This window comes from Manis pentadactyla, chromosome 19 (assembly GCF_030020395.1).
Source record: "Manis pentadactyla isolate mManPen7 chromosome 19, mManPen7.hap1, whole genome shotgun sequence".
In the NCBI taxonomy this organism is placed as follows: Eukaryota; Metazoa; Chordata; class Mammalia; order Pholidota; family Manidae; genus Manis; species Manis pentadactyla.
In genome coordinates this window covers 23817418-23838816 of record NC_080037.1, presented here as the reverse complement: position 1 = coordinate 23838816, position 21399 = coordinate 23817418, and the positions used below count along the sequence as shown (strand labels likewise).

At 33.9% G+C, this 21399-nt stretch overlaps 1 protein-coding gene across 1 annotated transcript; it reads right to left on the bottom strand.

The window, feature by feature from the left end:
* Nucleotides 1–294: 294 nt before the first annotated feature.
* On the bottom strand, nt 295–21084 carry RGS18 (regulator of G protein signaling 18). Its single transcript, XM_036919663.2, has 5 exons — nt 20764–21084; nt 20175–20276; nt 19072–19133; nt 3054–3220; nt 295–1597 (listed from the first exon to the last, which is right to left on the bottom strand). The coding sequence occupies exons 1-5, from the start codon at nt 20880–20882 to the stop codon at nt 1340–1342; spliced, it is 708 nt and encodes a 235-aa protein (XP_036775558.1). The 5' UTR covers nt 20883–21084; the 3' UTR covers nt 295–1339.
* Nucleotides 21085–21399: the final 315 nt, after the last annotated feature.

The window sequence follows — 21399 nt, the reverse complement described above, 5'->3', positions numbered from 1 at the left end:
ACTTTCTTTTTTTAATTTCGATTAGTACTTTCTATCTTACTAAGAAAACTTGTTTATGTCTATGTCTAAGTTGACAGGAGTCAGTAATTAGTAAGAGGATTTAGTGGTCAAGCAAATATTAACTGTATGAATGAAGGAATTAAAAATATTAATTATTATAAGTGATCTATAGTTTTTCTATGTTACACATCAACTAAAATAGCATTTGCCAAAGCCAAATGAATGGCATCTTTAAACATGGACATTTACAGATCATGCAACACACATACATCTAAAATTAACCATTTCTTTAAATTAGAGACATAGATTTATTAGCAAAATCTTATTCAAATAACATAGTATTAAATGATTCAATGAAATTTGGAAAAAGATCAGTGGGGGAAGACTTTCTGAATATGAGCTGGTGTGGAAGATGCATGAGTCTCCAGAGCCTTGAACTCTTTGCTTCTTTACTTCCTCTCATTTTTAGTTTTTAATCTCAATCCTAAAAGCCCCAACATGAACCCTAATTACTCTTGGGATATACCTCCTCTGGGTATCATTCAACTCACTGTTTTCCCACTATTTTAGTAGAAATTCTATTAACAAGTGAGCAGATGTTCTATCTACCTATCTATCCAGACCCAGTCTGGAGCTAAGCATAATCATGGTCTGTGACCATCAGAAGTGTGTTCCACTTAATGAGGGGAACCCAAGCTCATGTGGGGGTAAGCCCAAATGTGGATCCCATCTTCAATCAACAACTTACATCATGTTTAACCTGGAAGTTCTATAGAGATTGATGTTACTTCCCTAAAGTTCCTATTGCTGGTGTCTAAGTAGAAATCACACATTGCTACTCTTGAGCCGGGGTTAGTAAACCAAAGACAAATGATTGTCCTCCATCATTGTAAGAACTGGATCACTTCTACTCTATCTATGACTGAATGTTCATCATTATGGAAATGTCTGAATATATGAATATCTGAGCATTAGTTGTTAACATCTAGAAAAAAGTCAAACGAGATATTTCACCAAACTTGATGATTTCACAAAAGCTTAACCTTTACTTAACTTTATGATATTATAAATCATTCTTATTACTTCTTTACTGTCTTTTAATTTAATAATAAGCTTTTTTTTTTATTATGAATGGAATGAAGTCAAATGGAAGATATTACAGAATATAGTGGCAGTTCCAGTATGTATTGTTAGAATAAAAGCTTTGATTTACATTTTAAAAATCCTTTCAGATGATGCACTTTATCTTAAAAGATGCACCCATTTGTTAACATAAACGTGCCATATTTTAGAAGCAGATGTACAAGTTTGCTATCAAAATGAGCCAAATAAATTTTCCTCAAAACCAAATGGAAACATCTGACTTCACATCCTGGAATTCATTGTAGGTAAATGAGCGGGATCGTCTTCTAAGATTTGTTGGTCTCTGAGGTCTTCCTTCTTTCAAGTCTAAATAGATGTCAGATTTCAGAAAACGTGCATAACTGTCTTGTTCCATAAGCTGGTACACTCTGCTCTGTGCAGCATCAAAGCTGTGGAGGGTGGGTTGGGTGATGCTCTTTGTAATGATTTCTTTGGTGTGAAAATCAAGGTTGACCTAGATGATGATGGTAATAATAATAATAATAATAATAATAATAATAATAATAATATGGTGATGATGATAATGTTATTATAGTTAATTTATTTAAGCAAACGCCTGTTAGAAACGATGCAGGACTGACCCGATGCTGGGGGGAGCACCGTGCACTTAGACACCTGGGGGTTTTTCTGTTATGGATCTAGGGATCCAGTGATTTACTCTGGGCTGACATTCATTTGACACTTCACTCTATCTTTGCTAATTAAAATAATGGCATGTTGTAAGTATCATAAAGATCATTAGGTTCAACTCATTTTCAAAGTGGAAACTGAGTTTCATAGAAACTGAATCCCTCTGAGTGAGGGCACAGCAAGTCGGGTGTATTTGAGATTGCAACATGGGGCTTTATTTTTTTTTAATCCAGTGCTCTTTTCATTATGTTATGATGCTTTTCTACAAGCAAATGTATGCTGCAAATGGATATCTTTTAAGGATATAAAATTGTTTAATCTTTTTTATAAAAGTACTTTTGATATATCTATTCACTGATGGCGGTTGAGTGTTCAGGTAGGGGCCTTTCCCATCCCTGTGGGTAACACCATACAACCAGCTGCCTTTTAAATCTGTGCATAAGGTTGGCTGTGAGGAAAACAGAATAATACACAGAAAGACAGAACAGACTGAAATCACTGGAATCAGGAAAACAGCCATCATTGCGCGCGGAATATAAACAGACAGCGCTGCCCTACGGGCGACACTGGTTCAGAGTCAAACAACACTCTCAGACACTGAGAGACTACCAGCTCCACCGCCTCAATGAAGAGCGATTTATTGAACACGTAACAGAAATATAGAAATTCTATTTAGTCATATTTGAGGATAGTAAGATATTTGCTAGTTTTACAGTAATTTGACAATTGTAGCATACGATTATCTCATACTAAGCTAGCAGTCAAGAAATATCACAGTTGTTTTTTCACTTGAACTATTCCCCTCATCTCTCTATTATGGCACTTTCTTTTAGGCTATTTTAAAGCGGAGGAACAATCATCTGGGGGCCAACAAAGCTGTACGGGTGATGATGAGCAAACATTAAAATGGTACATGATACAAAGTTTTTGATTTCTCTTGACTTCATCACTTACAGAAATCTTTAGTTTCTGTGAGAGGTTGCTTATGCAAAGGTGATTAATGTGGATTAACTGAATGACTTTAGTGTCACAAGCAATTGTATTCACTCTTAATCTAGAATAAAAATAACCCTGAATAGTGACTTCAGTTATAACTTTACTTCCACAGCAATATCTTATAATCTGTTTGTATGTAGAAAATCTATATAAATATTCATCTTTGCTTCAACACAATCCTGACCTTTCTGGTAGAAGGTATTGGAGGCACCTATTTGGTGAAGGCAGATTTTCTCAAAAATTTTTCAAACAATTGTAAATTTTTATAGACATCTTTACTATACCTCTTGTGGAGCATCATTCTGTATAAATTTCTCATATATTGCTTTTGCTTTAAAGATCATTTGTTGAGGCCCTTTGCTTTTCTTGAAATCTTCACAGGCTTTCCAAAATTCAATATTTTCCTCACTGAATTCGGTCTTAAGAAATCTGGTAAAAGTCTCCAGTCCATCTGCCAAGGAAAAAAATGATATATTTTAAGTATAAATATTAATGTTAAGAAAATGTACTGCTTGATATGAAAGTATTAACTGAAAATAGTAACAGGATAGCCACATGTTTACTTCATCACAGTATTACACATCTTGCACCGTATACGTGAGTATCCTCGTGTAAATTAGCTGTAATCTTCACAATAATGAGCAGTAAGTATCATTCCTGTTCAAGTGAGGTCAGTATCACACTTAGACATAAGTAAGAGCGTCCCTTCTCTGGACCTTGCTTTGGGTCTTTTGAGGCTGTACTTCTCCCAGGAGGGTGGGGGGTGATCTAGACAGGCAAGAAACTTTCCCACTACTTCTAGACCTTACTTCTGATACCTAGTACCCTGGAATTCCCCGTCTAAAGGCTCTGTGATTCCAGGGTTTGCACGGTCCTCTTCCCCAAGGTCATGCATCCAAAGCACACAGACTCGGTGTTATGCATGCCCTTATGCCTGAGTGTGAACAGGACTTGAATTTGCACGCTGAGGTGTCCAGTCAAATGTGCAAAGAGGCTTCTCACTATGTGGAACCAAACCATGTGTGGAAAAAGGGAAGGTAGAACTGTGTAGAGCCTGAGAATTTTAAATTCAAACGTAGCCTTCCAAGGGGTTACACAGTACATTTAAGTTTATTGGTTTGATTCATGACTCTCAAACAGTTACATATTTAGTATGGGGTCCCCATTTTTGTCCTCAGCTCAATCAATGTTGGGGGCAGGTATTAAGTCTTGTGGAATATTTCCAGGTTTCAGACCCATGTTTGCCTAGTTACTATGCAGTCCCGAGTGAATTACTTTTCCTTTCCATGCCTCAGTGTCTCCCTACATAAAACTGAGATAATGATATGACTACATTATAGGGCAGTTTAGAGAATTAAAGGTGTTTAACTATGTAAAGTGTTTAAAACAGTGACTGGCACATAGTAGGTATTCTATATGGGTTTTAGTGATGATGGTGATGCTGACTGACCTTAACGAGTGTCATTTATTTAAGGCTGAGTCAGGTAAAGCTGACATAACTAAAACTGCGGCAGACCCAGTATTCAACCGTAAGACAATCTGACTTTAATAACACTAGTGCTTTTTTGATTATTTATAATATTCTACCATTTCTGTGGCCTTATATGCATTTTAAAAAATTAAACTTTGAGAAACTTATAGATCTACATGTTGGTGCAGGAAATATTGGAGATCCCATGTACTCTTTATCCAGTTTTCATGACTGTAACATTTTGCAAACATAATAAAAGATCACAACAAGGATAATGTAATGAATATAGTCCAAATACATCCATTATAAGGATGTCTCATATCCCCTTTTATAGCTATACTCACATCTCTCCTAGACCCAACCCCTCCTTTAAATCTGGGAACCACAAATCTGTTCTCTATTGCTATACTTTTGTCAATTCAATAGCATTATATATGATCTAATATGTAATAAGGGAATTCATGCCAAGACACTTCCTGTAAAAAATCAGCCTTATTTCCCCTTAGGAATATTTTTATTTAGAAAACTCTTAAAAACTCAGTCTAGAATTCTTACAAAGGAATTAAATAATGATGCTCTATTAATTATACAGAGTGTTTGGCCTCATTACTGAGCTATAGTTAGATTGTTATAGGCTGGTAGACATTTTGTTTTCTTAGCTTCCTTTAGTTTCTAATTAAAAGGCTGGAAGATGAACTATATCTCTGAGATACTAGTTTATACTTTTACTGTATGTCTTTATGTTTTCTCATAATCTGTTTTAGTAGATATCCAAGTCATGTTTCTTCATCTTGTTTAAGACGTAATTATTGGCAAAAGAAAAAAAGAATGTTATATAAATGAAATGTTATCGTATATATTGCCTGGGATGGCTTTTTTCACTCAGCTTGATTCTCTGGAGGTTCATCCATATTTAATATTCATCCATGTACCATTAATTTGTTCATTTTCATTGTTATGTTATGTCCATGGTATAGATATAAAATCAATTATTTACCCATTAAAAGAGATACAGGTGTTTTTTTCTATTATTGATACAGATGCTATGAACATATATGTACAGATTTTTTTTTAATGTAAAGTAAGTCTTTGTTTCTCTGGAATAAGTCCCCAAAAGTGAAATTGTTAGGTCATATGGCAGGTGTAATACAAAAGAGTGCATTGTAGAAGCAATGAGAAAAGGGAAATATATTCCTTCTGGATTTTTCATAAATCTTCTCAAGAAATTCACATTTGTGTTGGATATAAGGGATTTTTGCCACTCTTTCTTTAGATTTGGTCTCACACTCTGGCTATGACCTATTTCATTTTCCGCCATCACAGATAAGTTACTACGCAGGGAAATTTCATGAGTCCTGTCTGGACTCCTCACTTGCCAGCATTTGATGACACTGACCCCCTCCTTTTTGAGATCCTCTTCTTCCCGTGACTGTAGGACACCAGATCTCAATTCTTACTATCTGATCACGTTATGCAATCACCTATGCTGGCTTAACTTCTTCTGTTCCCTGGTTAAATGTGAAGTTTGCTGGGATTTGTTCTTTACATATTTCTCCTTTTCTCTCCCCTTCTATTTCCTTTTTTGTCTGTACTATCCTCCTATCTTCTCTTCCAACATTTTTACAGAAACTCCTTTTTGCCCTTGCCTCCCCTTGTGCTTTATGCATATGGCTGGCATCTGCAGGCAAAATAAGGCATTACAAAGAAATCTTGGAAAATAATAAATTTTCTGAGTTAAATTTTGATATCATTAATGTTTAATATTCATTTGATATCCTTAAAATATTTTAATCTTATTACAAGAACTCATTAAAGGAAAAATGATCTCTTAACTTCAAGTATTCCTTTATCTACTGATCTGTATCTTTCTCTTTGGAGTAAATTTTCTACATTTAGTCTCTTAATCTCATCCACTTCATTTACTTCCCACACTAATATGTGATTTCTACTCAACACTTTACTTAAATCTTTTCTCACCAAAATGACTTACTGTTATATTAGTGAACTGTTTGTTCCATCCATATGTTACTTCATCTGTCTATGACAGCAGGCACAGTTGGGATATGTCTAATTTTCTGCTATGGCACTTACAGTCCCAAGTTTCCTCTTATACCTATGACTATTGCTTCTCTGAATACTTCACTTCTCAGTTTATCCTTCTTCATCTTTCCCTTTAACTCCATTTCTTGAATCACTCCAACAACACTCAGATACAATAAATATGCTGATGATTGTCATAACTCATTTCCAGTCCAGATATCTCTCCTGAACCCCAACCTCATATTAACCAACATGTGGTAAACCTCTCCATTGAACTTCCCACCAAAATAATCATAATACAGCTGAATTCAATGTCCTCAGCCAAAACCTTCCTAGACATGTTTCTTATTCAATGATACCACCCATTCAACAACTTAAACCACAACCCTGGCATCCTCAGGGACTCCCAATTTCCCTCTTGCTCCACATCTAACTGATAATCAAATCTTGTCGACTTCACCTCTTTTATATATCATACATCTGTTCTTTTATTGTTATGTAATCTGGAAATATTTTTATTGAGACCAGGATTATCTTTCGCATAGATAATCATATCAAACATCTAATTGGTGACTGACTCCGGGCTTCCCTTGCTTCTCCCACATCCTTCTAGTTTATTATCCACATTTCAGTCAGTAATATCTTTCTCTGGTACAGATTTCATATTGTTCTCTCACTCTTTAAAGTTTTCCAATAGTGCCTTTCATCTCTTCCTACTGTCTTTTTTGCACTCTAAGCTCCAAGCACTTAAAACATTGGGCAGCAGTTGCTTGTTTACTTCTGTCTCTCATGCTGCACTGTAAGGTCTATGAGACGAAGACCCTTGTCTAATTTGTCAGCAAACTTGAAACATGAAGAAGTCACTCAATAATTACTAACTGAAAGAGATAATCAATACATAAGTAACTTCATGAGAAAAAATACAAAGCTTCATTAAAAGTTCCAGGAAATGTTTCATGTTTTTAATGAACATTAGTTCTATAATATTCACAAAAGAAATTGTTAGAGTAGTAAGCATAAAAAGGCAAGAAACAAATAAAAACCAGCAAAATCTTGTCCTTTTATAAATACATGTCACACAAGTATATCAAATTAATAATATACTAATCCATTAAAGAAATGAATCCTTATCTTAACCTGATGTCATTGAACACTTAATTAATGTCCTAATTTCAAGCTTGTCAAAGTTTTATTAGGCTATTGTTTCTTTGAGCAAACAGAAAGGGAGAGTTACCAGTGAGTTTCATTTCTGAATCATTATTAACTTTGAAGATGGCCTCATGAGTTTTGCCACTGTGAGCCTTCTACTGACAGTTAAGTCCCTCTTGGCACACTAACAAGACTGATGATATGAATATTAACAACCTGCAAGGTTTGAGTTTGTGGTAAACTCTAGTCTACGTGGTTTCAGACAAGCTGACAAACTTTCCTGGAGGTACACTTGAATATCATTTGTGGGCTACTCAATCATATTCCTAATTCTACATTACATTCCTAACTTTGGTCAACGATCTTATTAAATAAGTTTGCTTTCATCCTGAATTCTCTATTGAGCAATTCATCAATTTATAGAAAAAAAGCATTGAGCACTAACTGTCCCAGACATTCTTCGAAGGTATTGGAGATCCAGCACTATAAGGTAGACAAAGTCCTTGATTTGATCTATAATATGCAGAACTTAAATAGAAATATTACTACTAAGCTATGAATAAGAGGAAGGCCATGACAGAGGGAAGCAAAGTTGCAAAGTGGGGCTAAGAGGAAAATAGAAACATGAGAATTTACCTATGTCTGGGAGGCTTTGGAGAGAGATTCAACAGAGGCTATATTTTTGCTATGAATACTATGCTTTAAGTCAAGGGCCTTGTCCTAGTTCTGAGACAAATCAGAAGGAGATTGATTTAGAAGGATCAAACTAGCCAGAAAGAATAATGAGCATCCACTGGTGATTTAACTGACTGCCAGAAAAATAACTGTTTAAAGGAAGACAACAGGATCTAGACTCCTATACATTCCTTCATACTCACAAACTATAAAAACTTATTAGACATGCAAAGAAATGCCTAATGTGACCCATTATCAATAACCTAAGCAGTCAAAAGAAACTGACCATAAGGTATTCAAAGTGCTGGAAATAGTATACAAAGATGTTAAAAAAGCTTTTATTAATATGCAGAAGAATGTAAAAAAACACATTAGGAGTGAATAGATGCAAAAAGTCAGCAGAAAAACGGAAACTATTGAAACAATCAAATGGAAAATCCAGAACTGAAGTAGGAAGTATGTGAAGTAAAAACTGCATTGGCTGTGGGCAAAAGAACAGATTAAAGACTGCAGAAGGGACAAGTAGACTGGAAGGTAGATAGAAATTATTTAATCTGAAAAAGAAAAGGAGAAAAAGAGTAACAACAACAAAATTATGAGACAAACAGAATAAACAGATAGTAGCTATAGAGGCCAACTGTTTCAATGATGACGTTTCATTTAAATGGACTAAATAAACACTCCAATTAAAAGTCAGACTTCATTGAAAGTTAAAACTAGACTATATATTTGCTACAAAAGACAAATATTAAAAATAAAGTAAAAGGAAGGTGAAATATGACATACAATGCAAGGGTTAAGCATAAGAAATCTAATGTGGCTGACAAAGTGACTTCAAAAATAAAGAGTATTTCCAATCACAATTATAAAATAGTCATCATTACTAGTAAATAACAATCCTAACTTTATGTGGACTTATTTGCAGAGCTTTAAAATACATGAAGCAAACTGACAAAACTGAAAGAAGTAGAAAAAATTCAAAATTATAGTTGTAGATTTTAATTCTGTTCATTCATAAATTTACAGAGCAAGTAAAATATCAGTGATAATATATAAGACATAACATTATTAACCCAACTGACCTAACTGACAATCACAAACAGTCTACCCAGCACATCTTCTCAAGTGCACAGGAAGGTCACCCAAGTTAGAACACATGCTAGGATGTCAAATGAATCTAAGTAAGCCTCAAAAGATTGACACCTTACAGTGTGTCTTTGTCCACAAATGTCTAATAAAAAATCAACACTAGTAACATAACTATAAAGTCCCCAAATATTTGGAAATAAACCAACATACATATGAAGGATTCATAAGAGAAATGAGAAAATATTTACAATTGAATTGTAATGAAAATACAGCACATCAAAATTTGTGGGATAGTTTGAACTGTATTGAGAGGGAAATTTATTGCATGAAAACTATCTAGTAAAAAAGGAAGGATGCAAAAATCAAGATCTGTTTCCATTTTAAGGAGCTTGAAAACATGAGCACAGTGTAGAAGGGCAATAAAATAAAATAAAAACAGAGCAGAAGTCTATATAAAAGAAAATAAACTGTTGAGAAAATTAACAAATTCAAAAGTTGGTTCTTTGAAAACATTAATAAAACAGAACCCCTAGCAAGCGTGTTTCATAGTGGGAAGCAAATTAGGGATATTACCACAGATCTTACAGATATTACAAAGATAATAAGGAAAAATTGTGAATGACTTTATGCCAATAAACATAATTTAAACAAAATGGAGAAACTGTTTAAGAAAAAAGCCTTACACCAAAGTGGAAAATCTGATAGCCCCAATTCAATTAATAAATACATTTTATAATAAAAATACCTTCCCCTCCATGAAAACAATCTTTGAGCCCAGATCTAGTGAATGTCATCAAATATTTAAGAAAATTATTCTAATCTTATACAACTTTTTCCAGAAAACATAAGAAGGATGAATACTTTCCATCTTATTTTAAGAGGCTAGGGTAACTCTAATACCAAAACTTGACAAGTATATGTATATATATATAATGCACCCTATAATAAAGTTTAAGAAAAAAAAATAAAGGGAAGAAAATTACAGACCAACATCTACCATGATCACAAATGCAAAGATTCTGAGCAAACTATTAAAGGTGTAAATACAGCAATTTATAAAAGGAGAAGCAACAATTTTAGTATTATGGCTGGAAAAAAAATTGTGCAATTAAGTGATAGTGTTCTTTACTTAACTCATTTTCACTTATATTCATTTCTTGTGTTCACTGCTCTCTGGAACTGTTCCTCATAGTTAGTGCTTATATAGAGGAATGAATCTCTATTGGTAGAATTATGGCAATAACTAAGACGTTTTGCATTTATAACATGTTTAGAGGTTGTGACGGCCAAGTGCTGTTTATATGCATTACACAATCTTTCCAACAGATGCCTGGAATATGTCCTATGTTCATTTTTATTGATGAGGAAACTGAGTTTCAGATAAGTTCAGCTGCTCCAAATCTCACTTTTCAAAAGAAGCAAACAAATTGTAGAAGTGTATCTTTCACAGGAAAACAATATTTCCTGTGGTAGGCAGAATAACAGCCCTCCAAAGATTCCCATGCTTAATACCCAGAACCTATGAATGTGTCACCTTACAAGGAAAAGGAACTTGGCAGGTGCAGTTATGGATAAGGACAGTGAGATGGGCGATTATGCCGGGTTATCCACATGAGTCCTGAAAAGCTGAAGAGGCGGTCAGAGATGCAGCATAAGGTGCTGTTGCTGACTTTGAAGATGCAAGAAGATTGTCATGAGCCAAAGAATGTGGAGGCTTCTAGAAGGTGGGAATGACCCTCAGGTTAGAGCCAACAAGAGAATGGAGACTTTGGTCCAAAACTGCAAAGAACTAAATTCTGCCAAAGACACAAACAAGCATAAAATGAATCCTCCCCTACACGCTCCAGAAAGAGCAAGAGCCTGTCAACACCTTGTTTTTTTTCCCTATGAGACTCCTACTGCACTTCTGACCTACAGAATGATAATAAATTTGTGTTGTTTAAAGTCACAAAGTTGTGGTAATTTGTTACAGCAGCGACAGGAAACTGATAACAATCCTCAAATTATGCTTTTCTTATCACTACATATTTCTCCCACATACAAAACTTGTCTTTTCATCATGAAGCATCGTTTTTCTTTAAAGTAGTAAAGCAATCTTTTGAATGCATTAGAGATCCAGGAACTTAACGTTCAAATCAGTAGTCAGAAAATGACGTGACCACTTACAGGGGTTTCCTAAGAACAGCGTGTGGGATGACTGCAACCACTGCGTGACCAAGAACCACGTGGGTCTTCTCTATCCCCACTGCTCAGGCCCCTGGCGGCAGTTTCATTCCCGCAGGGGCGATTCTGCCATTTCCTTTCTGCAGTAAACTGACCCTGAGCACCAGAAGTTAGTGGTTAAATATTAGTGAGGAAACCAGGAAGGCAAACAAAGGTCAGGCTCAGCAGCATCTGAAGACTAAGAGCAACTCAGAACTTGTCTGCAGTCATTAGATGCTAGTAAGACAATTCCTAGTCAAACAGAGCCTTCTTAACAAGGCCTTAGTGCTAAGTGGCTCCTGAATGAGTCAACAAATTCTAATCACTGACAAAAAGCAGGAATGATCAATGTGGTTGATATTTAAACACTCTTACTTCTCTAGCTCATTTAGTGTTTGATTATCAAGATTTAGTTCTCATGCTGAGTAGTGTGTTTTTCTCCGAATGTGGAAGGGAAATATAAATGGGTAATATTCTTTGCAGCATTCTGATAGAGAATTTTTCCCCAAATACCTAAAAATGTATGTTTTAGAGAAAAAATAATGCCTGCTACCTTGCAATGGGAGTACTGTCTTTTCAGGTCAGATCTAGTTTGGAAAGAGGAAACTAAATAAATGCTTTACTGGGGTTCTGAGTTAAGTTGCACTGACCCCAGTGAAGGGGAAAGCTTATTTTATTTCAGTTTATTCTATCCATATGTCATGCATAAGCATTTTTACACATGAATAAATTGAACTTCAGAGAGTTAAGTTGCCCTAAATTTACAACTAGTGAAAGATAAGGCAGGGGTTTGAACCCAGTTTTATTTTGTTTAAAATTATAAAGTTTTTATCACGAAACTGCCATAAAATTACAAAGCCCCACTGTTAAGGAATATGAAGGTTAATGGGCAAGACAGGCCCATTGAGGAAGGATTGAGGAAGGGCAATTGCAGATTCCTAGTATCAGGAAAAGTGCTGTATGGTTAAAGTGCTCATGATGACTTTATAAAAGTGAATGGATTTTGTTGACATAATATAAATATAATAGGGAAGAATAAATACTGAGACAATAAATTAATGCTGCAAGAGAAAGCGGTTCATTTATTTTAAACTTTAAGAAAATTACTTTTTAAAGAAGTAATATGCAATGTTCTGCAAGATTATCTCAGCACATTAGTTACTTCCTGCTTCTCTTACGTCGGGCAGCTGCATTAAGTCCAAACAATAGAACCATTTCTCACACCAAGGCAGTAACTTACTCAACAGCCCTTTAGAAGGCAGCAGTGGGGAATGCAGCTGCCCAAGTGCCCGATAGAACCTGGGATTCGAATTCACACTAGAAGAAGCTGGCTCAATGTGTCGTACAAATATGAAATGCTTGTAATTGCATGTTTCTAAATTGAACCTCTGGCATCTGTTGGAGTATTTTTCTGATGCCAAAAAACCAAATGAAACAAAAAGTCTAGAAACACTGAAGTTGGAAACTTAAGTACAGTATAATATCCTAAGTACTAGGTTGTATTGTTTCTCCTTTAATATTTGGGTTCATAGCTCTTGACCTGCCACAGAATGTTGTAGTTATTTTTGCAATAATGATTTATTAATATGATCCATTTATACTCTAGACTGTGTTTTATGTATTTTTATTCTTTAGATTAAGAAATTCATGTTTGTTATGGGACAGCCTGGTTCAGAAATTGGACCTTACAGAATACTGAAATACACACACAGAAAATAGGTAGTTTAAAAATTGGGAAGGGCAACTTTGAAAAGCCACAAAGTGAAAAATGTAAGAAGTACTCACTTCCTTCCCCAAAACAGTAGACATTTCCTTGCACCTTTGCTCATAGTCAATAACAAGTATTTTTCACAGCATAATCAGTTTATATTTTTAAATCATGGAGGCACAATGACTTACATATTCTACTTATATCTTACCCATTATGATTTATTCTCAGAATTAAGCTGAATAGAATGGCAATTACAGGTGTAAAATATTCAAGCAAATAGTCATTAATAAAAAGGTTAAAATATTGGAATTATTTGCAATACCTGGAAAAAAGGGTGGACAGAGAAATAAACATTTATGTAGTAGCTGGGAGATTATCTTTTTGACAGAGACACTCTTCATAGGAATACCACTCTCTTACAGATCTTCAGTTATCAATTATGTGTTAGAAAATCTCTGTCCATAATCAATCAATCTTCCATATTCTAGGTGTGTGTCTATAAGACCCTACAAAACTGGTAAAGTTTACCAGCAGCTAACCTGTTATCTTTTCACCTATCTTGTTCTCTCTCCTCTATTTCTCATCCATAAAAGGCACTGTCATCTTCTAATTAATAATCTAGAGATCTTTGGTTCATTCTTTGAGTTCATTTCCTATTTCTTCACTGTCCCCTCTTTACGACACATTTATACATTCAATCAGTCACCAACTTCATCCATTTTCTTTCCAAAATAGCCTTTATCTTGAGGTTTGCTTTTGTATTTGTTATAGCCCTGTAGGTTGTCCTTATTATATGCACACAATTCTACCTTTTTCTTGCCTTTTTGTGTGCTCAGGAATTAGTTTTTCTTTTCTCTGCTGAAATCTAGCACATCTATATAATTTCTTTTAATGATTTTCTGAAGCGTACATGATACATTGCAAGTCCTATAGTGCTTTTTAAACTATGTAGACAATTAGTTTCAATGTTAAATGTTATTCAGCAGCAGCATTTTACTTTCAAAGATGTCTTACACACACATGTATGTGTGAATATAATATACATACATATATAATTTTATTGAAAAGTGATTTGCTCACTTCATATGGATAGCATTTATTTTCATAAAGTCAATCAGTGAGATTGATGACTAACTTCAAAATTGATAATTATGAATGCTAGATAAATTCTGATACTGGCTTCTGATTTGTTCATGCTTTTTGCTTTTATTAAAGAGCATTTAGAAATTACTGATTTATATATATATGTAGTTAAATTATAGATTTTTCTGATTACTTTTTGAAATTTCAGACAATAAACAGGGATGACAGAAAAAAATTATAATGTCTGCATAAAACAAATGAGGAACAGAAGTTAAATTATTGATGGATCATTGTGTTAAAATTTACTAAATAACACTTTTGTAGTTCATTTGTTTAACTAAACATTTTCTTTTAGAATAGATTTTGATTTATGGAAAACTTACAAAGATAGGACTGTTTCCATACATGTCATATCCAATTTGCTCCTACTTTTAACATATTACATTGGTAATATATATATGTCATAATTAATGCACAAATATTAATGTATTAGTAAAGTCCATACTTCATTTAGATTTCTTTAGATTTTATCTGCTATGTGTTTTTTTTATTTTAAGAGGTAACCTACATTTTTTTATAACCTAGTATGCAGTTTAAAAATTTTGACATTTGTATATACTCATGCAATCATCACCCAGATCAAGAAATCGAACATTCTCACTAATTTTTTCCTTTCACCTATTTCACCTACCTCTAAGGCAATTACTGGTGTGTTCTCTTTATTTATGCATCTATTTCAGTTTTGTGTGTTCATTTGTTTTGTTTTTAGAATCCACATGAAAGTGAAATTTTATATTTGTCTTTGTCTGCCTGGCTTATTTCATTTAACATGATACCCTTTAGGTCCATCATGTTGCCACAAATGTCAAGATTTCATTCTTTTTTATGGTGAAGAAGTATTCCATGGCATACATGTACCAAATCTTTATCCATTTGTGGGTAAAATTGCAATATTTCTGGAATCTCTCTCCTGGCCTTAGTGCATCTCCATATTAATAAGTGTTCCCAAGGGGTGGAGAGAGGTAGTCCATCTCCATATCAATAGGTGATTACAAGCGGAAGCAAAGGCATATAGGACTGGAGAGGTTGGGTGGGGTCCCTTTTTGCAGCTGGATCGTGAGAGACATGGGTGAGCAGAAGTGGAGGACTACTTGTAGGCAACAGACGGCTTTCTCCCACTTTATTTCTCCCTTTGACTTATTTTGGTTTCAAAGGAAATTTGCCCAGGCTGGGAAAATGTTTTCCCCCTGGAGTTATAATATTTATAGATTGATGGACATTAGATTGTTTATATATTTCAGCTATTGTAAATAATGCTGCAATAAACATAAGAGTGCATGTATCTTTTCAGATTAGTGATTTTGTTAAATTACATTTTAATAATTAAGTCTTAATAAAATAGTGTAATTATTAAAACACTCCTAGGTTTCTATGATTTCTGTAGGACAGAGCAAACACCAGGCCTTTTCTGTTTCAGCCTTACCTGTCTCTTCTCTGTCACCCTATGCCAGTCGTCCTTTTCAAGTTATATTTCTCAGTAAAGAATCATTTTCTTTTTAGTTCTCTAAATAAATTGTACTGATTAATGCCCCAAGTCTACACTGGCTTTCTGCTTGGTTAGTCTCTTTATCTCCTTGTCTAGCTAGTGAATTTTGATCGAATCCCTAGAATCTAGAGTAAGAACCATCTACTCTGTGGCTCCGTTCTATAATCACCAGCCTACAGTGGTTGTAATACCAGCCATTTTTGTCAAACTGAATACTCAACTTTCTATTATTTTTTGTTTGATTTTTTACTCCATGTTCCATTTCATAAAATTTAATATAATTTATCTTCCCTTTATATAGACATGACATATAGAAATGTGAGAAACTTTGATATTTAACCAAGTTTCTTGATATTTAAAACTTTGATATTTAATCTCTATAAAATCTGATGGAGCAAGATCTTTCTCAAAGTGTGTGTACGTGCACACACAAATAAATATAAGATCTTCCCTTTTAAATTGCCTAGAGTCGTCAATAGAAATGAACTGAATTAATCATTGCAACCAAGAGCCTTTTATTTACCTGATTTTAAACTTTATAATTTAATATAATAATTGTGCCATTTAAAATAATTGTGTTAAGGGGATTTGTTAAAAGAATACTAGTAACACAATTTTTTGTGAATTCAACATAATTTAATTAGTACTTTGATTATGAGTGATGATAATAATGTCCAAGTGGGTCTGTGCTGATTTGGTCTTATTTGTGTTTTCCCCTCTTGATTCAAATTGCTGCTGTTATACAGCTTTTAAAAATCTCCACCAGTAGAGAAAGGAGACATAAGAGCAGATTAAATTTTTTCCATTTGGTTTTCACTATTTGTAAAACAGAATGATTACAGAATTCCAAGGAAGGATTTTCTACAGGACGAATTTCCCTTGCTAAACCTCTCTTCTTTCTGGGTGGGTTGTGAGAGTATAGTGAAATTATTAAATACTCATATATTAAGCTAAAGAAATAAATCCAGCTTATATGTTTGTATTCGAGATTTAACCTTCTAAGTGGTGTTTTCCAATTGGGAGTAGACTGAAAAACAGACAAATATTATTAAATTTATGGTCGATAATTATTATTTTTCATAATAGCAGTAACTATTTACATTGTGTAGTGTCAAACAGTTACTGCTTTCTTATTCATCATCTCATTTAATCTTGACACACATTGATTTCTATTGGCGCTAAAGGGATTATTAATTTCCATTTGTAACTGAGGAAGCTAAAAGAGTGCTTAGGAAAATTAACTAAGATTATATAATCATTACATTGCCAAAGAGGACCAGAACTCAAATCTCAAAGGAATTAATTTTTTTCATAGCAACAAATTTGATTATGATATCTGAGCACTTAATATTTACCAGGTGACACAGGGATGGTAGTACAACATGCAATGCAGCCAATGATTCTGTAACATCTTCCTATGCTGACAGATAGTAATGCACTAGTTGGGGTGAGGCTTTGTAATACAGATAATTGTTGAACCACTGTGTTGCTTGAAACCAATATAAAATTATGTATCAACTGTACTTCAATAAAAAGAATTTGGTTTAAAAAAAAATCTATTTACCAGGTGATGTGTTGAGTTTGGGGATCCACAGATGAAAAGACATCTGCTTCCTTATAAGAGTCAAATCCCAAATAAATAAATAAAAGAATTTCACTACTCTTTTTTTTCCTTGCTCTGACTAGTGAAGGGACTAACAGGCTTCATGCAATGAGCCAAAAGTTGGAAATTAATAGATTTTTAAAAAGAACCAAATTTGGGGGGCATGGATTGTGAAGGAAAGTTTTACACAGGCTGTCATAGTTAGTCTTAAAAACTGACAAACACCTGAATCAAGATAATGAGGATGGACAGATCTGACATATATTTGGCAAGAATTTTAATAACATTAAGAAAGGATTGGATATGGGGAATGAAGAAAGGTGAGTAGATGAGAAAAGCTGTTAGTCTTCTTCACAGTAGGAAGTGATAGAGTACTAAAGTGAAAGAAGGAAGGAGAAGAATGTTATGGTTTTTCAGCACAAACTTCCTTTTTTTTAACCACTGCTTTCCATTTTCATTGATTATGTCCTTGGCTAAATTAAGCTTTGATTTCTCTACCTATGGTTTTTCTTTCTCTAAGTGAATATTACAATTCAGAGGTAGAATTTACAACCAACGGAAGGAGGAAAGAACCCAGGGATAGTCTGCAGAAATATAATTCTTATGTCAGTAAATTCAGAGGAGCCTTAACTGTTTGCCAAGACCTGTCAGAGAGATGGGCAATTAAGGAGTAGAAAAACACAGATAATGAGAAGAAAGATAAGACGGTGTTTCAACAAATGGAGCACAGTACTTGAGGCTGAATTACAAATATTGCATTCCCAGCTGTCTTAGCAACGCGAGCCCCTCTTCCAGTAGACCTTAGAATGTGAACCCCACTGACAGTGTTGTAAACGGCATTAGAGTACCAATTATTTGAAAAGTCTGGCTGGCCTCATCTTGGAATGGTCTGAGGAAGAGCTAGGAAGGGTTTGTGTTTAGAAAAACAATGTGGTGGGGCACAGGAAACATTTGAAATACAAATAAAAGCTGTGGGCTTGAGGAAGTGTGTGGGTATTTGGTAATGATAAAGTATTGCTTCTTAAGCAGACCCTGCTCTGCTCAGTGTGGAAAATAATGAATCCCGTGGTTACTGAGACTCACTGCCTACTCAGTTAAACCTGTCAGTTTTGCTACCTGAAAGAAATCACGGTCTCAATAAAGACTGAAAAAGCTCAGCGACCAGGCAGCCTGTGTCTAACCACGCTTTATCACGGAGCTGGACAGTTAAATGGGAACAAGTATCTGTCCTCACTTTCCTCATCTACAAAGCTCCACCTTAAATACCCACCTAACACTCAACTCTTCTACAAATTCTGCTTTAAAAATAGGTGATTGATATGAAGATGAAGCATTTAGAAAATTAAAAAGAAACTCTTTTCATGAAGGTTTCCTGCATGTCTATCATTTTATCACTACTTTAAATTTGAGATCACTTAATAAAAATAGCGTGGATAATGTGGGCTTTAATAAAAACAAGGCTCCCATTTAAAAAAATTTAATTTAAAATGTTAATCATAGCACATAGAAATATTATTTCAACCACACTAAACAATTCTTAATAAGATGAAAATATTAAAAAATATATTTCTATTAGTTGACCACTCTATTCTTAGCTATTTCTGTTGATCAGATACAGATTGCCATAAATTATCAGAACTAAATTTTTATGACAGCCTCTTTTGTGTAGGTATATGCATAGTTTGTATAATTTTCCAGTAAAGAATAAAGTATTTTGGGAAAATACCACTAACCTTTATGGGAAAGTAGTTTGTCAAATGATTCCCCCCATACCACTGCTTCTTCAGGGGAGGCTCTGTTCAAGAAACAAAATGTTTTATAATGGAGTGTGTAGAAAGTCTCTTTATGAATCTGCTTGAACATAAACTATAATACTGTTCTTTTCAGTCATACTTCACAGAGTTTCTCCTTTCATTATGTAATAATGAAAGTTGTATATTACATTGGAAATTTCAAAAGCATTGGTCAACTTTCTTTTGGAATTTGAAATAATGTGTTAAAATAACTATTTTCTCATCAGTGTATGACTTATTTTTAAGGAAAAATAATCATGTGTTAGGTTAAAAGCAAAGAAAAAGAAATCAGGTTAATTATTTTTCTTAAAGCAAATAAAAGAACCTAGACTGACAGTATCTTTCAGTCAAACCTTTTTTTAACTGCAATTTCTTTGAAGTTCTTACCACAATACGCAGCAACTTTTTTTAAAACACAGGAAGTTTGACTGATGAAGTTTTAAAGGGACAAGATATATAAAAGATTTTAACCCAAATATTTTAGAGCTGTTGATAATTTAGGGAGTTGAATATATTTATTTGTTTTGGAACTTTCTCGGTCATATTTCATATTTGGAAGAATTTGGGTAATACTAATATATAAGGCTATTCCATTTCTGTTTGAATGAAAGAAATGGCTAAATATTACAAAACATCTCTTTTTGTGCTTTACCTGCTATTATACCTAGGACATTTTTTCAAATTACTGAGGAAATAGATGAATAGCTCTTCCTTATGACAATATTACATTGGGAAAACTCTTAAATTAATGAGTATTTCATCAGTTTATAAGGAATAAAATATATCATTTAAAATGGACAGGTATGTAATTTTAAAAGAACACTTTTAAATTTTTGTAAGATTATTTAATTCAAGCTATTAAAATGGTTTGATTTTATGGAATTTTCCTAGTTTTTAAAAATGAGATCTCTAACCTTCCATGTATTACTTTGTAACTTTCAAAAAAACAGAAATCCTGAATTTTCTCTTTCTTATCTTTAGTGATAAAATTAGCAAAATCGCCCCCCACCCTCCCTACCCCCCAGTAATTAAAAGTTATTCACCTTGTATCTCTGGCCAAGTGCCCAGATTTACTGGAGTGGGTGTCTTCGTGAAACTCAGGTTTCTGAACCAGAAGACTTAGCCTGTTTCTTTTTTCCTTAGCTCTGTAATGAAAAGGCATTAGCTTCAGAACAATTTGGATCACAATGAAAATCTTTCTGTCCCATTGTCAAACAAGTTTGGGACTGGTAATCACTTGAACACCCCTTCTCACTCACCCGCCACCCCCACGCATGCACATTGGGTTTGCTAAAGAATTCATTAAAACACTATGCTTATAGAGGACCTAGAATAGCGTAAGTGAAATATGTTTGTTTTTTCCGTCAGCGACTGTAAAGTCTTTGAGATTATATTTCAGTAAAGATTGTTGCTGGTTCTTCTGTGTGGTTAAAATTGCTGCACTTTAAAAAAAATCTAAACACTTTAGATTTAACAGTTCTTTACTCCTAGTAAATAAAAAAGATTTTTTGCAATTGTAACAGCATAAGCAACATATTTTCAACCAGATATTTTAAAAACCCGTGCTAACAAATATTCAACGCCAATCATGTTTGTAAAAGTATAATACTGATTTAAAAATTAGGATTTTACCTGGTTTTGGCTTCTTTGCTTGTTTCTTCTTTCCCTGAACCATGTATTAACTTGAAAAAAGTTTTTTCTTTTGATTCACACATACTTAATTGAGAAAAGAAAACCAATGATGTTTCCATGTTCTCTCTCTAAAATGAAGAAATGTCTAAATTACTACATCTTTCACTTGTTAATGCTATTCCATAGGTATACATGGTAGAATAAAAATTTGTCTCCACTCTGTCAGCAATGCTTAAAAAAAGAAAAAAGCCAAGAGCTGTGTTTCTGTTTCTGCAAAATGTTGAACTGAGGAAGAGAAGTACAGTTTGGCCCTGCGTTGTTTAAGGAAATGATACTACAAATTTGCAAAATGACTCTTGGTCTCTGAGATAAAGACTTGTGTTACCACAGTGCAACTTCTCTTTCTAGTTTGTGCAATCAGAAGGATGCTTTAATAGACCCAAATGACGCTGTCATTTCCTTAGTTTTTTGAAAAGTTCTTTAATATGTCTAGTGTGAGTTAAAATGTGTCATGATGCAGTACTATATCAAATATTAGGAGTTATATCCCCATGTTCTTAAAAATGTATTTTTACTTATTTTAATTACATTGAATTCAGTAAAATACATTTAATCAACATAGTGGTATGTAACGTT

Bases quoted from the DNA above. Each gene is read 5' to 3' on its own strand.
- RGS18 (XM_036919663.2), bottom strand. From the start codon at position 20,882: ATGGAAACATCATTGGTTTTCTTTTCTCAATTAAGTATGTGTGAATCA. The intron at 20,277-20,763 runs GTAAAATCCTAA...TTTTCATTACAG, and splicing joins AGCAAAGAAGCCAAAACCAG to AGCTAAGGAAAAAAGAAACA. The intron at 19,134-20,174 runs GTGAATAACTTT...TTTCTTGAACAG, and splicing joins CACTTGGCCAGAGATACAAG to AGCCTCCCCTGAAGAAGCAG.